The sequence below is a fragment of the Morus notabilis genome, unplaced genomic scaffold (genome assembly GCF_000414095.1).
Source record: "Morus notabilis unplaced genomic scaffold, ASM41409v2 Scaffold2638, whole genome shotgun sequence".
Lineage (NCBI taxonomy): Eukaryota > Viridiplantae > Streptophyta > Magnoliopsida > Rosales > Moraceae > Morus > Morus notabilis.
In genome coordinates this window covers 1-16066 of record NW_010364310.1, presented here as the reverse complement: position 1 = coordinate 16066, position 16066 = coordinate 1, and the positions used below count along the sequence as shown (strand labels likewise).

At 35.9% G+C, this 16066-nt stretch overlaps 4 protein-coding genes and 1 long non-coding RNA gene across 5 annotated transcripts; 2 read left to right on the top strand and 3 right to left on the bottom strand.

The window, feature by feature from the left end:
- Positions 1 to 229: 229 nt before the first annotated feature.
- Positions 230 to 3836, bottom strand: LOC112093127. Its single transcript, XR_002902921.1, has 3 exons — positions 3641 to 3836; positions 2519 to 2625; positions 230 to 303 (listed from the first exon to the last, which is right to left on the bottom strand). It is a non-coding gene; the product is annotated as an uncharacterized LOC112093127 (long non-coding RNA).
- An 840-nt stretch (positions 3837 to 4676) lies between these two features.
- Positions 4677 to 6367, bottom strand: LOC21384441 (anthocyanin 5-aromatic acyltransferase). The gene has a single exon (XM_010106408.2). It carries the CDS (start codon positions 6365 to 6367, stop codon positions 4931 to 4933), a length of 1437 nt encoding a protein of 478 aa, XP_010104710.1. The 3' UTR covers positions 4677 to 4930.
- Positions 6368 to 9207: 2840 nt separating this feature from the next.
- On the top strand, positions 9208 to 9689 carry LOC21384440 (arabinogalactan peptide 23). The gene has a single exon (XM_010106407.2). The coding sequence runs from the start codon at positions 9316 to 9318 to the stop codon at positions 9499 to 9501; it is 186 nt and encodes a 61-aa protein (XP_010104709.1). The 5' UTR covers positions 9208 to 9315; the 3' UTR covers positions 9502 to 9689.
- A 1153-nt stretch (positions 9690 to 10842) lies between these two features.
- LOC21384439 lies at positions 10843 to 11963 on the top strand. Its single transcript, XM_024171006.1, has one exon. It carries the CDS (start codon positions 10995 to 10997, stop codon positions 11838 to 11840), a length of 846 nt encoding a protein of 281 aa, XP_024026774.1. The 5' UTR covers positions 10843 to 10994; the 3' UTR covers positions 11841 to 11963.
- Positions 11964 to 12680: 717 nt separating this feature from the next.
- Positions 12681 to 15716, bottom strand: LOC21384438 (RNA-binding protein 34; the record flags this gene model as incomplete). Its single annotated transcript, XM_024171005.1, has 7 exons — positions 12681 to 13450; positions 13960 to 14047; positions 14153 to 14259; positions 14344 to 14402; positions 14671 to 14728; positions 14844 to 15370; positions 15458 to 15716. Coding segments are annotated over 7 exons (1407 nt in total), but the record flags the coding sequence as incomplete, so codon positions are not given.
- Positions 15717 to 16066: the final 350 nt, after the last annotated feature.

Below are 16066 nucleotides of genomic sequence, written 5' to 3'. Positions count from 1 at the left end.
TACAATAATAAGTCCAATTATGTACAAAACAAATTAATAAGATAACAATAATATATCAACTAAATTCAAGAACAAACAAAACATGAACAAATAAATTCATGTCTGTATATGTGTGGAATAAATAAGACAATATGGGAATGTCTACGATGATAAAAATTCAAAATTTACAATGTTAAGTATAATTATGTACAAAATAAATTAATAAGATAATAACAATAAATAAGTCAAATTGATGATCAAATAGTACATATCTGTGTCTGTCTATCTTCGACTTCTTTCTTTATAGATAAACAAATTAAAAGCCTGTTATAATAAAAGCTGATTACATAAAGTTTATAGAAGGGAAAAAAAAGAAGTTAGAAAACTCAGAAAAATGTCAATAAATGAGTAAATAAATAAATAAATGAACAAATAAAATAGCTAATAAAATTAATCACATATAAATATAGAAATATTTTAGTATATGGTAATTGTTGTGACTCAGATATTTAATATTTTCAACAATATGTGATGAATAAGCTGTTTATATATCAACTAAAATAGGCAGAGAAAATGAGAGAATTGATGAAAGAATAGGGTCTAAGACTTCAAGGACATTTGGTTGAAGGATTCAAATAATGTGATTCGAATTATTTTCGATTTAAGTGAATTTACGTTTGCACTGAAATGACCAAACGAAGCCAACCCAAAAACAAATAAAGGGATAAAAGGCTGCGGACAAAACAGCACAATCAGATCATAAGGTGTAAAAAGAGCAAAAAGTCCCTGCTCAGAAGAGGAAAACACGAATAATTATTGGAGTAAAATTTAAAGTTGTCCAAAAACTACCCAGTGAATTAAAAGAGAAGGAAAAAATAATAAAATGTAATGTTGTTTAAATACTACCAGGTGGATTAGAAGAGAAAGAAAAAACAGCAACATCACAGATACAATGTAGTCTATGACTTGTATCAAAACAAAGTGAAAGATATAAATATAGAAATATTTTAGTATATGGTAATTGTTGTGACTCAGATATTTAATATTTTCAACAATATGTGATGAATAAGCTGTTTATATATCAACTAAAATAGGCAGAGAAAATGAGAGAATTGATGAAAGAATAGGGTCTAAGACTTCAAGGACATTTGGTTGAAGGATTTAAATAATGTGATTCGAATTATTTTCGATTTAAGTGAATTTACGTTTGCACTGAAATGACCAAACGAAGCCAACCCAAAAACAAATAAAGGGCTAAAAGGCTGAGGACAAAACAGCACAATCAGATCATAAGGTGTAAAAAGAGCAAAAAGTCCCTGCTCAGAAGAGGAAAACATGAATAATGATTGGAGTAAAATTTAAAGTTGTCCAAAAACTACCCGGTGAATTAAAAGAGAAGGAAAAAATAATAAAATGTAATGTTGTTTAAATACTACCAGGTGGATTAGAAGAGAAAGAAAAAACAGCAACATCACAGATACAATGTAGTCTATGACTTGTATCAAAAAAATGTGAAAGAACTAGACAAAATGAGAATACCAAATGAACAATGAAATGTGCGGTTTTATTTGCACATAAATGACACGAAAAGCCCATGCCAAGAACAAATAAAGGAATAAGAAATTAATGACAAAAGTGCACCATCAGACTATAGGACAACAAAAGACTCAAAAGTACTTGCAGAAGTTAGGAAAAGAAAGGGAAAAAAAGGAGGACAAACTGGATAAATCAAATTCAAGGAATAAAACAAATTAAAAAGTAACAAAAGGGAAGATATTATATAGAGGAATAAATTTCAGTTCTAATACTTAAAGTAGAAATACAAGAAATTCAAAGTAAATCAAAATCATAGACAAATATCATAAATAAGTTGAAATCAAATAAGAGACCTTTTTTTCCCCTTTCCCCTTCGACTTTTTGTATAAAAGGATAAGAATAGGATGGGAAAACGGGATCTCAACAACGGAAAAACATACCTAATGTATATGTAAATGACCTTTGAATGAAACAGTAATGCCAAAAGGGCAAAACTGTTAGAATAAGTAAAAAAAGCAAAAGAGAGGTAGCCAAAAAGTTCTAAGTCAAAAAAAAAAAAAATAGATAAGATGAAAATTCAAATGAGGAAAACATATTCACAGTAATTTTTGAACAAATTACATAGAACTCAACATGTCAAAATTGATTATAATCATCATCGCCACATAAAAAAATGAAGTAAAACTAAAATATGTTAAGTATAAATATGTATGTGTATATATGATTAAGAAAGAAGTAAATAGGAGATCAATTTGTTAGTACTACTTACTAAAAAAACACAAAACAAAATAGATATAGATTACTAACATTTATTAAGAATGAGAGAGAATTTTTCTCAATCCTTTACATCAGCTGTAATATCTATTAATAGGATAAGAAAACCATATGTAAACAAGAATAAGGAAGTATAAACACCACACTTTAATATTCACCATAGCAAACCAATACATCCAGTATGAGTAACAAGAATTAAAAAGTTGTGGACAGAAGTTATTAATAATACCTCAAACGTTATAAATAATGCCTGAAGTGCCAAATATGAGCCAACTGAACGTGAACAGGAGTGAATGATATAGGAATAACAGGATGGAGCAGTAAATGATAGAAAACCTAAAAAAATACAAATAAGTAAATGAGTAAATAAACAAACAAACAAAAAAAACTTAAAAAGCTAATAAAATATAGGTATAATAATATTTTTATGTAGCAATTGTGGCTCAGATATTCAATATTCTTACTAATGTGTGATAAATAGATTGTGGCTGCCTACCCTACGTAATTGCACAAAAACACTAAAATGAATAAGATATTATATCCATCACACGGATTATAATTTGTATGTGACACAAAATGAATGACTGAAGTAATATCTAAAGTTGTCCAAAGACTATCAGGTGAATTAAAAGAAGAGAAAAAAATAACAACATCAAAAGGGCAATGAAGCCTACGATTCATGACCAAAAGAAGTAAAAGAAATGGACAAAAGAATGACATTAAGCCAACAACAAATAGAGGAATGAAAAGATGGGGAGGTATATCATGATGAAACTAAAATAAAATAGGAGGGTTTTTTTTTTCCTACAACTTTTTGTATGAAACGGTAATAACACGATGGGAAAGCCAAAGCTCGGCAATAAAAAAAGAGAGCTGATATATGTATAAACAACTTTTGAATGAAACAGTAAATACCAAGAAGGCAAAAACATTAGAATAAATAAAAAATACAAAAGAGAAATTACGAAAATTTTAAATAAAAAAGAGTAGATAAAATCAGAATCTAAATGAGGAAGACATATTCACAGTAATCTTTGTACAAATTACATAAAACTCAATATGTCAAAGTTAATTATAATCATCATTGTCACGTAAAAAAAACTACTAAAACTAAAAAAATTTCAAAAACCCCATATGCTATCCAATCAGAAATATCAACAAATTTTAATAAATTTTGAAAATTTTACACAAATCAGGCACAAAAGCAAACAGCCAACAAAAACAGGGGAAAAAACATTAAAACGAGGAAAAAAAGAGCATAGAACATGCACTCCCGCAAAACCACATAAAAGCCCAAACTAAAATCGTGAATCAAACCAACATAGAAGCAACCCAGAAGAATCGAAGAGACCTCCACCAAAACCCAGATGAATCAAAGGACCGTCGACCAAAATCACAGGAAAAAAACCAAACCAAAGCCACAAATAAAAACCGTCGAAGAGCCCAAAAGAGAAGAACGGATTAAACCACATAATTTCCGCCGAAATCACATGAGAAAGGCAAAGACAATCAAAGCATCAAAAGAAGAATGCAGAGTTTCTGACGAAAGAAGGTGAGAGAGGCGGAGAGAATAAGAGGATTGAAGAGGGAATAGAACCTAGAGCTCCACTTACACGGAAATGACCGAAAAGACGCAATCCAAAACAAATAAAAAAATAAAAGACTAGGGATAAAACGGTACAATCAACCCATCAAAATTAAGAAGACCAAACAGCCCCTATATGGAAAAGGAAGGAGAAGAGGAAAAAGGGTAAAATCGGCATTCTAGTACGAATAACAGTAAAATGAATCTGCGTGAACAGTGAACAGCTCATCTCCTTTAGCCCCGTTCATTTCACCAGTTTAAAATTTGAGTTTTGCTACAAAAAAAAATTCTCAGAAACAGTCACATCTAACTTTTTTACTACAAAGTTTTGCTACAAAAAAAAATTCTCAGAAACAGTCACATCTAACTTTTTTGCTATAGTAAAAAGGTCTCACATAAAGTCACATCTTAACTTGAATTAAAAACTCGAATCAGCGAACTAAACGGGCCTTTAGTATATTTGTAATGTTGTTTTCATATTCTTGAAGATGCCTAGTTCACTTCGCGAATTCGAGTTTTCAATTCAAGTCAGAAAAAGATAGATGTGATATTTTTTTAGAGTTTTTTACTGTAGAAATTTAGAACTGAAAATTCTGTAAAAATTTAGAACTAAAAACTCAAATCGGTGAAATCAACGTATTAATTTGTACCACCTTCGTATATAAACTAGACTCAAAATTTTGTTTATATAAATTTACTTCATGAGTTCTGGATGAAAAGAAGACACATGGCCTTCATTATTATTATTATTTTTTTTTTTTTTTTTTTTGAAGGAGCATAAGCAAAAAAGAAATGTGGTCGACCAGTGACAGCGTCTGCACAACTGCATTATTTGGACTGTCGGTAGATCCTTAAATAATGGAACAAAAATTAGCAGATGATTTTGAAGCCAAATAAGCAACAAGCATCATACAAGCAGAGAAAAAATGGCCCCTCCTGCAGGCAATACAGAACTGAAATACAAAAAATAACATGAATAATAATACATCATATTCACACTACAACCACTAGTCAAACCAATATCTATTATCTTCATGGATCATAGTGAGGAGAGAATCATGAGACTAGAGAGCCTTTTAGACCTTCCTTGAATATTATGGCAAAGGCCTCCATTTGAGGCTTTGGCAACACCATGCCAATCTCCATCCCACCCTTCACATTTCTACTCTCACTAAGTGAAATTGCCTTTGTGGTGTCAATCTCAATCTCCTCTATCTTCTTGGGTCTCCCCCATCCAAAATCCTTCTCATACAGATCCAACTTAGGCGACCCCGAAACAATAATGTGAATGTCCGACCCGATCAACGTTTGCCACTCCGTAACCCATTTATCCGCCCGACTAAACATCGCCTTGTCCAACATCTTGATCGCGCCTCTGATCGCTCTCGCCGCAACAAGGATTCCATCTTCCCCTATTAATTCCCCCCTCACCGCCATTGCCCGGCCAAACCCGATGCAGTTGCCGAAATATGTCACGGGTACTGGGTACCCCACTCGGGTCAACCCGCCCGCAATAAACCCGAAGTAATTCAGATCCTCATTTAGGCTATGGCCATTGGTTAGGCCTCCTATCTCTTGGGTTTTCACTAGACAAACCCATAAAAATGCACAAGTCAACACATAGGGAGAAAAATCTAAAGAATGTGGCTTACTTTTTCTCTTGCATTGAATTGTGACAATCCAACCCTTAACCCTCTCCATATCATCCAACCCCATCACAAACGTGGCACGAACCATGTCACACAATTCCAGTTTGGCACTGACCATGGGCAATAAATTACATCTTCTCTTCCACCACTCCTTCAAGAATATACCCTCCAACCCATGAGAGTCAACGATGACCGTCCGATCATAACAAGACCAGCGGTCAATATGATGATCACTACCCCGTCCAATCAGATCACTACAAAGCGTTGACCAAACCCTCATGAAGTTGTTAAACGTCCTTCCGTCAGCAACAGCGTGGTGGAATGCCAAGCCAATGGTGAAACCAAAGTTAGGAAACATAGTCACTTGAATGGCAAGCAAAGGATGCTTGTCACGTGCGTCATCATCACGTGATAGCAGTAGAGGTAGTAACTTAGGCACAAGTTTGTGAAACTCCTTGGCATCTCTCTGGCAACTAGGGCTGGAGAGGTGGTTGAAGTCTCCGTCGGACTCGGCGACGGCGAAGGAGATAGAGTCGGCTTCACCGCAGGAAATCTCGGGCTTTCGGGGACGGGGAGGCAGGATTAGGGTTCCGGCGAGGGGGCGGAAGCGTTGGAGAGATAGGGAAAGAGAGTGTTTGAGATTTGGAAGGAGTACGGAGGTGAAGTGAGAAGTTGGATAAGGGAATTCATAGAAGAAAAGAGGTTGACTTGGAGGGAAGAAAAGCCATGGAATGTCAAGAAATGTTAGAGGGAGAGAGGTAATTGGTGGAGATGATGATGAGGAGGACGGTTGAGGACAGACGAGGCATTGTTCAATAATCTTCACAGTGGAGACTTTGGCCATGTTGGTGTGGGATAATAATTTACCAAAAGACTATATATAATTCAATTACATATGACTGAGTTAAAGAGTGATAGCGAAAGGTTTTTTTTTTTTTTTTTCTGGAAATGCTTTATTAAAAAGGACAACTATTGATCCAACAAAAAAATATATATTATTGGTATAGTTATAATCAATTGTATTATCTTTACTTTTGGGTAAATGCTGACAATTGTTGCCCTATTTAAAAAAGAAATAGAGCATTTTTCCTTTCTTCTTTTAAACAAACAGAAAGATACTTTTTTAAAGTGCTAAAAGAATGATAAATATGGTAAAGAGGCAAACTTTTAGCAAAATCATGGACGTGTTTGGAATTGATCCGTTTTTATTTTTTCCGTTTTTCGAGAAAAAAAAATAAAAATGTTTTTAAAACGGCGTTTTGCGCAATAAAGACAAAAAATGAAAATGAAAATGATTTTTTGGTTTAGTGTATAATAAGAGAGAAATAAAAAATGACATTTAGTCGTTTTTCATTTTTTATTTTCGTTTTCTCCTCTCTCGAGCAAAGAGAGAGAAAGAGAGACATTAATAGGTTTTTTATACTGAAAACAATCTCTTGATAAAATTATCAAACATATTTTCAAAAAGAATTTCTGTATGAGATTGAAAACGTTTTCATTTTCATATAAAAAATAAAATTATTTTAGAACGAGTTCTAAACTCACCCCATAACTTCTAATCATACAAGAACTTTACCGTTTCCGTTATTAGTACCGCGGTAAGTGAGTCAAACAAAATATACAAGATTAATCAACTGTAGTTTTTATACTCTAACTGCAATTGTTTTCTTTTCTTTTTTTTTTTTTTTTTGCTGTAACTAAACTGTGTTAAGTAACTTCCTCAAAAAAAAAAAAAAAAAAAAAAGGAAAGAAACTGTGTTAAGTAATTTGAATTACAAATTTCTAAACATTAAAAAAAGTAGTAATAATATTCATAACGTATTATGAAACTAAAATTTAATTTATTGAGGTAATTTTTTTTTTGTAATATAATAATTACAAGCACCCAAAACGATAGAATTTGAGCATTCATTGTTACCACCAACCACAATGCCGATAGTAACAAAAGAGGGAATGCTCATAATTGCACGGAGAACACAGCTCATTGATAAATGATAATGAGGTGGCCGTGGTACTACAATCATCCACTATCTTTATTGTTTATGACCCATTTGGTTCAGATTTTGACTCCATTCTTTCCCAACAAGTTTAATGAAAAAAGTTCACGCTGACAGATTCTCTCACAAAATTAAAATTATTAATTTAAACGCGTGAATTATACAAGTCAGGCATGAGGTGGCCGTGGTACTACAATCATCCACTATCTTTATTGTTTATGACTCATTTGGTTCAGATTTTGACTCCATTCTTTCCCAACAAGTTGAATGAAAAAAGTTCACGCTGACAGATTCTCTCACAAAATTAAAATTATTAATTAAAATTATTAATTTAAACGTGTGAATTATACAAGTCAGGCGGACTATTAAGGAGAGAGAAGAAACAACGTCAACAATGACAGGAGAAGAGCAAGAGGGAAGAAAGATGAGCGGTTGGTGCAGAGAGAGAAGAAAAAGGGAAAGGAAGAGGGAGAGAGAGAATTTCCTAATGTGAAAATATAAGGATAAATTCGTCAACATAAGGATAAATGAGAGAGTTTATTTTAGGGTCTAGCAAAAGTCGATCCACCTTGTTTTTCCATGGCATTCAACGTAAATAACCCATATAACAGGGTTAATGTCAATGGCGGAAGCCCAATGGCTGATGCCCCAAAGGGCGAAAGTCAATTATCAATATTACGAGTTATGAATGGGCTTTATAGACCAGCATCACAATTTTAAGGCTTGGATTGACAAATGTCTAAAAAATAATTTCAGAGAATGTCATGCCCAATGCCATGTTACCACACTATATTTTAAAATTCCAAATATAACTTAAGATGTTAGAAGGTATCCACCATGATATCAGATGGTGTCCACTGTGATACCGACCAGTGATCACTGTCAGATGGTAGTTATCGATCAATAACCGCCGAGTTACCAACCGGTGATAGGTGGCCGGTAACTACCGGCAGTCGGAAACCACTAGTATCTAACAGCAATACCATTGGTTACCAAGAGTGATACTGATCGAATTTTTCACTGAAATACTAAAAAAAAAAATCACCTCAATTCACAAAAATCATAGAAAGGAGCACAAACATCTAGATCTCTCCCTCTCAAGAACCAGTAACTAACGGCAAGTGCACGAGATTAACGTCATGGAGGAAGGAGGCTGTGCAGCTTGGCGGCGAAATTAGAAAAGTAAAGCAGAAACGACCATAATTGAAGAGAGGATATTTTGGCCTTTTTATCACAAAAATTTGTTCTGCCACGAAATTTAACTTGTCAAAGGATATTTTTAGACTGGTTTAACAAATACAAGGATACTTTGGTCATTTGTGTAATAAAAGGAGAGGAAATGCGGTATTTGGACTAAAAAGGGCGGGTATTTATAGTATTTTCCTATATTATATTCCTCTATATCTTAATATCTGCTCAACAAAGAGTAAATAACTTATTTTATGCTTTGTAACATAATGGGAGTCACATTAATCCGCAATCTTGAGATTCCAAAAATTGCTAATGCCAACGACTCCTTGGCGATGAAAAGGAAAAAGTAGAGCACGCAAACTAAGGCCAACCAAGAACCAAGAATATTTTACAACAGAAATTGGAAAACATGAACTGTCATATTCCAAAAACAGCTAGGACATCCCACTATAAGTACCCCCCTAATCCAACCCAAATTTTCCTCCTCAGGCATTCAAAATTTGGAATATTAATATTGCTAATTAAGCGTTTCTTGATCGGCCAGTAATCATTCTCCTTAGAAATTCTTCCGCCGATCACGCTCAATTCCAGCATATCATACCAAATGGAGATGAAGAAAATTGCCTGCGCCGTCATCTTCGCCGCCGCCTCAGTCAGCGCCGTCATGGCCAACGATGCCGTGGCAGCCCCTGCGCCCGCCCCAACCGGCGGCACCTCAGCTAGCCTCCCCGCCCTTGGCTCATTGGTTGGTGCCTCCCTCGTGTCCTTTGTCGCCTACTACTTGCACTAAATTGTTTTGATGCACAGCAAGGGAGTGCAAACAAAGATGAAGATCGCTAATTTATCTTATATCCCTCTTTGTTTAATTTCTCATTCTGAACCTATTTTTTTAATTGTACTTTATTGGAATTTCTCTTTCCCATCGTTTGCTTTTGCTTGTTATGTGAATCATGATCTGTAACATTTCAATGTAATTAATAAAAGAGACTTTCTAGTCCATGTACAATTTTTGGTCGCTTGCATGTACATATATACAGATACAGATACAGATACAGATAGATAGGTAGATATTATAGTAAAGTTGCAATTTTCATAGTTTCTCAATATCACGAATCTTCAAGCATTATAATACTTAATAAATAAAAAACACCAAAACCAAATCATGTTATATATTAACCTTATAGTTATCATGGCAGCGTTTAATTGGAATTTGTTAGGGGTAAGATAACAAAAAAGTGATGATTTAGCAAATGGAAAAGAGAGAGAGAGAGAGAGAGAGAGAGAGAGAGAGAGAGAGAGAGAGAGAATGCAAGAAACTGATGAATGGAATCTCACACAGATCATTCCTAGTTTGGTACAAGACAACAAAGATGAGGCTGGGAAAGGTAATGCCTCTCGGAAATATATATAATAAATAGGATTTCGTATACTAAACAGCACAAGAGTTTTTTTTTTTCCCCCCCTTCCTTTTTTGATTTTTGATAATCAACAACGGATGATTTGTTAATAATATGGAGAGTTGTTTGAAATGTTCTCTCTTGCAACGTGTGTCAAATAATGTCATCTTTCTCTTCTTTGAAATCGGAAGCGGCTTATTAATTAATTATAATATGACTGCAAAATCAATTTAGTAAACTACATATAATCATCATAAATGAAAAATGTCATGTCGTTTTCTGCTTTCACCAAGCGACATATCGTTTGAAGCTATTTAAACGACATATTGTTTAGTATATACGTCAAATAAAACTGGCGTCTTTTGTTTCTGAGGTGAAAACAACGTATCATAATTGATTTGATTCATATTCACCATGAATCAGTAAATCGACGTGCAATTTATACATGTCGTTTTCTCGGACAGAAGGAAATTTGTCGTTTTCCCCCAGATCAAGTTTATTTTCTTCTACCATGGAAGGTCCCATGTCGTTTTCTTTTGGAACGAACTAAAACTGAAACCTAACTCAGTTAGTCGCACTGCGTTGACGTCGTTTTTCAAAGAAACCAAATGTCGTTTTCATTTAGACAGCTTCAGTGCAAAAGAAACGACATGTCGTTGTTCCATGTCGTTTCCTCAAAAATGTTGGTCTTTACACGATTCTTAGAACAAGTTGCTTTAGTTGGTTCGTTTCTCCCAAAACCACCCAGGCCCTGCCCCGAGCCGCCAGTGTTCCAAAGCCGTAATCAAAACCTTAATTTCATCGAACCATCTGTCTTTTTCTCTCTCTGTCTCTCTCTAGATCTTGTGAATTGTGATTCTGCTTCAACCTTAAGAAACCCCCCAAAATGGCAGCGATGATGTCGCGCAGATTCATGGCCAACCTTCTCAAGCCAACTCCTACTTGCTCATTCTCCTTGACCCACTCCATCACTCAAACTCAAAAACCCAACTTTTCAACCCAAAAAAATCATAATCATTTCACATCTTCTTCCTCAAACTCCATAACCTCCCTAAACCTAATCAACACTCTTACTGCTAAATTAATGAACCACCCCACAATTACAAAACCCAGATTTTGCCCTCAATCGATACTTTCACCAAATCCAAAACCCAGATTCTTTCCAAATCCAAACAACAACCCAAAAATCCCAAACCAATGGAAAATTGATCAAAACCCCACCAGATATTTTTCATCAGAATCATCAGAGAAGGAACCCCAGAAGCCAAAAACAGCATATCCAAGCCAAGACCCGGAATTCAAGCACCAAGAGATCGAGGGCCCCACGGTGGAGCGAGACCTCTCAGCCTTGGCCAACGAGACCCGGCAATCCCTTCAAGGGATGATGAAGACCATCTATGGGCTGAGCAGGGCCTTGGCTCTTCTGGGCCTGGCCCATCTCGGCCACGGAGTTTGGATCCCTTACTCAACTGGAGAAATTTTGGTTTTAGAGTCGGTTGAGAGTGTAGTGGCGTTTGGGTTTTCAATGAGTATGGCGTTCATGTTGAGGCGGTCACTGAAGCCACTTTACTTTTTCAAGAAGATGGAAGAGCAAGGAAGATTGCAGATATTGACTTTGACTCTCCAGGTTGCTAAGAATCTCAATCTACTCTTTCTAAGGATTCGTGCACTTTCTTACTTGTCCATTGCTGCCTTGTCTTCTGCCCTCTTGCTCACTTTGCTCTCCAGATGATACGACTCTTTGGTTGGTCTCTTCTTGTGTTTTCTTTTTACAAGATTGATATTTTGAATTTACTTTCGTGTTTTTTACAAGATTGTCTTAGCTTTGCTTAGTACTTGCTACTTTCTTTTTTCTTTGTTCTTTTTTTTTTTTTTTTTTTTTCCTTTTTAATGGAAACTCGGTACTTGGTACTGCCTACTTCTCAATATTAGATTGTCACAAGTATATTTACAATAACAAGTAAAATTTGATTGATAAATATATCACAAATTTTTTTATGTCATGCTCTTTATATCCGACTAGAGTCGAGTAGTAAGCTAAGAAGTATAAAAAAAATAAAAAATAAAATCTCTCTGTATATCTTCGAACCACTGTTGGTCATATTTTTCTTTATCGAGAAATCGAAGATTGCCTTATTCCTATTTGGGGTAGTGACATAAACCGTGAGAGTCTCAGAGATCTGATTTATGGTCATTAGGTCTCAAAATTCACTAGCTCACCACTGGCAGCAAATATCAAAGATCATGTGACCAAAATTTGTTTCTAAGAAATAGGAAGAGAGCTCCAAGCACTCGCCTTTAAATGGCTACAAATGGTGTGATACCATGCAAAGAAAGAAGAGCTACTTTGTGATAATTGTACTTGAATACATCATAACGAAATGCTGAGATTCATATCAAAAAGTTTCTCTCCTCAGAATGCATAGGTAAATCATGCTTTAAAAGTGAATGCTAAATGTTTCCAGCAAGAAAAACTGAATTGTAAAAGTTATTGATAAAAGAACATATATAAGCAGAGTACCTTAACAAATATAATATACAAGGGATAAAGATATTTTTCTTTCATTTCCTCTTTTTTTCTTTTTCTCTTGTAAGAAACTGGAATTACAAAACAAAATAATCAATAATTGTCCTCCATAAATAAACCGACCATCCGTCCAGTCGCTATTCACAATTTAAAAAGGAAAAAAAAAATAAACAGGAGATATAACCCGGGGTAGGAAAACCTAGCAGCTAAGGGTTTGATTAAACTAGTCTCATACTATCACAAATTCGCAAAATTCCACTCATTTCCCCCCACCAAAAAATCCCCTCAAGAAAAAAGAATATGAAATATAGGACCAATAGTCAAAAAAGGAAAACCTTCCCCACCATTTTTTGAGTCTTACTAGTTGCTACGACATTGGAAAACATTCTCCACCATGTACAAAAATATATTCCGATTCATAGAGAACCCGTCGGATTTGAGCCCCTCCTTGTTAGTTCAATTCGGGAATGACTATAATTGAGAAACCTTGTGAAAAGGCCAATGGACTAAGTCGTACCCGGATTGGCTTCTGGTTTAGGTTCTGTTCGAATATAGGTAAGACTACGAGAGGTAGGAGAGGGAACCACGTTGCCAGATGGCGGAGCACCACTTTCACTCGGAGAGGGCTGAGCGTCTCGTTTCCACTGGAAGCTCCTGGCACCGCCAGGTTTAATGATGGGACGAGGCCTGTATGAACCAGGCATGCCTCGCGGAAAGGGGGCTCTGGAGAACCTGGCAGTGGGAAATGGAGTAGCACGCCGTGGCCATGTCATAGCCGGAGCTGCTTCTTGCTGGGCAGCACTTCTCCTCACAACCTGCAAAAGCAAGAGTTGTCGTCTTCTTGATTCGTCATATTATCAAAAGAAAATATGCTATGAGCGCAACGTTTTTCATGAAAAGAATATACTTCCAGAGCGGGGTGTTGAACAAGACCAACACAAAAAAAAGAAAAAAAGAAACAGCCAGAATCTATCCACGTCATTGACATAAAGCTTAGTTTGCATTACTTTTGATTACCAAACAGCAAAATAATTGGTTAAAAAAATATAGAGAGAGATAGGAGTAGGACTATAGGAGTAGGGCAAGCAAAGGATAAGACCACATTATGAGTTGGAACAGAGAAGCTGGAAGAACAAGTAAAAGATTGAAGTCCAGGCACTATGACGCTATCCATTACTTGGATGATCAAATTAAATGCCGGAATAGCATAATCATCTTGCAAAATTGCTCGAAAGAGAGAGAGAGAGAGAGAGAGAGAAAGAGAGAGAAGACGAAACAAGAACCCCCTATCATAAACATACCAAAGCATTCACTCTATCATTACCTTGAGAAGTCGTGACATAAAGGAGGTTCCATCCAGAGATAATGCATTATCTGCCGCTTCCCTTCGCATGAACTCTACATAAGCTGACCTGCTCAAGCAATAAGGCTTACTACAAGGAACATATATTGCACCAATATAATAGTAAAGAATAAACATAAGATTAGAAACTAGAGTCGGGTCTAAAACAACTTACCCTGTGGGTTGCCCTGTTGCGGCATCAGTAACTATTATAACCTTTAGTACTTCACCGAACTTGTTAAAGTGTCGAGAAAGACTATCTTTTGTAGCAGCAAAGTGGACCTGAATGTAAGAATAATAACTGCAAGTCAATTTTCAAGAACGTAGACACAATGCAACACACGAAAACACAGGACAAGTTATTACATTGTTAACAAAAAGAGTTCGAGAATCTGCATCCTCTAAAGGACGACCAGCCACATAACCTGCAAATAAGATTTGAGATTCAAAAAGAAAATAAGTTAGTAAAGCAAATTTATAATATATATCAGATTCAAACAAGAATCACCAGGAAATATAAAGGTTCAAATCACCAAGGAGTTCATAGAAAATCATAAGTTATTGAGATACTTTCATAGCTAGTATATAATAAAAGAAAATATCAATATTACTGCTGAATATTTACCTAAAAAGCAAAGACTGTGAGGAATTTAAAAATGTTTTGACTATTTCTATATCAATTTGAAATCTTACCGGTGGTAGGTGAGACTGTCTTCTGAGACTCTTTCTGAGAATCTACAGCAGCTTTTGCCTGTTTATAACCAAAGCCACAAGTTCAGTACCAATACCCAAAGACGAAAGTACAGGGAAAAGGCATTAAGAAAACAAAAATAATGAAACATATGTCATATGTTCATAAGTCTTACATTTCCGTTAACTGTGACATGGTTGCTGTTATCTTTCATTATTCGACTACCAGATTTGGAAGCTCCTCGCTCACCCTCCTGCACAGATTTCCAGCCATCCACTTCTGAAACCTCTCTTGGCTCCTTGTAATGGGGCGGCTTCCAAGTATTGACATTCACAGAAATGTTTACAATCTTTTGTGAGGCATTTGAAGCCACAGCAGGTTGACCCTGATCTTTATTTCGCATGAAATGCGTTGCATCGTCGTTATTCTTGGCTACACTGTACTCCACCATCATCTCATTATCACCATGGTTTCCACCAGACGTTCCAGGTTGAGAAACATCTCTAACACTATGACCCAAGACATTCACATCATCATAACCTTCATTCTCCGACGTAGAATCAGAAGCCAACCCAGTAACATTTTCCAGCATGGCCATATTGCCCACATAGTGCCCACTGCTGTCGCTTCTTTGAAGATACATTGAACGTTTTTGCTTGAGAAGTTGATTATCATCTCCATATATGACATCTTCAACAGTACCTTCCCCAAATGATGCAGTTTGGTCATGCGACTCAGATACATTTATTGCTCGACCAAGCCGGTCAAAGACATTTCCAGATGATTTACCTCTAGTTACATCTTCGGCAGCTTCTGCCACGGCTTTAATCATCGTTGCCATGGGATTTGGCACTCTGGCAACAGACTGAAGTCGTCGAGGACGATCAATTGATGATGAGTCACTGGTGGTGGTGGAAACAACAGAACGGAGGCGCTTTAGTGAGGGCTCTGTCGCTGTGATAGTAGGTCTAGACATTGCCACAGCATCCCGGACTGCAAATTGAAGCAGCCGTCGAGGGGCATCAATGTTTGTGGGAGCTGCTTCCCTCTGTCAGAAATTTCAAAAATGAATCAGGTGATTCAGATCTGCAACCTTATGTCGCGACTAGGGCATTACTGTAAATTCTTAATTTCACAAGAATGCACCAGCTAAACATACAACACTAGACAATATACATAGCATAGAAGAAGAGAAGAGGCAGGCTAAGCAAAGGAGCATAAGTTATTCACGCCAATTACATCAATTTTATGAAAGAGAATGGAGACCTTAAATTCAAAATGATGGTAAGTTATCACTCTTTCTCTTCCGCTACACCAACCCCCAACCTACTTGACTTATTCAAACCACAATCCCTAGGTTTTAGGGAATTGTTATTCAAATAAAATCCGAATATTAGA

What these genes read in the sequence shown, in the direction of transcription:
- LOC21384441 (XM_010106408.2), bottom strand. Translation starts at nt 6,367, where the DNA reads ATGGCCAAAGTCTCCACTGTGAAGATTATTGAACAATGCCTCGTCTGT.
- LOC21384440 (XM_010106407.2), top strand. Translation starts at nt 9,316, where the DNA reads ATGGAGATGAAGAAAATTGCCTGCGCCGTCATCTTCGCCGCCGCCTCA.
- LOC21384439 (XM_024171006.1), top strand. Translation starts at nt 10,995, where the DNA reads ATGGCAGCGATGATGTCGCGCAGATTCATGGCCAACCTTCTCAAGCCA.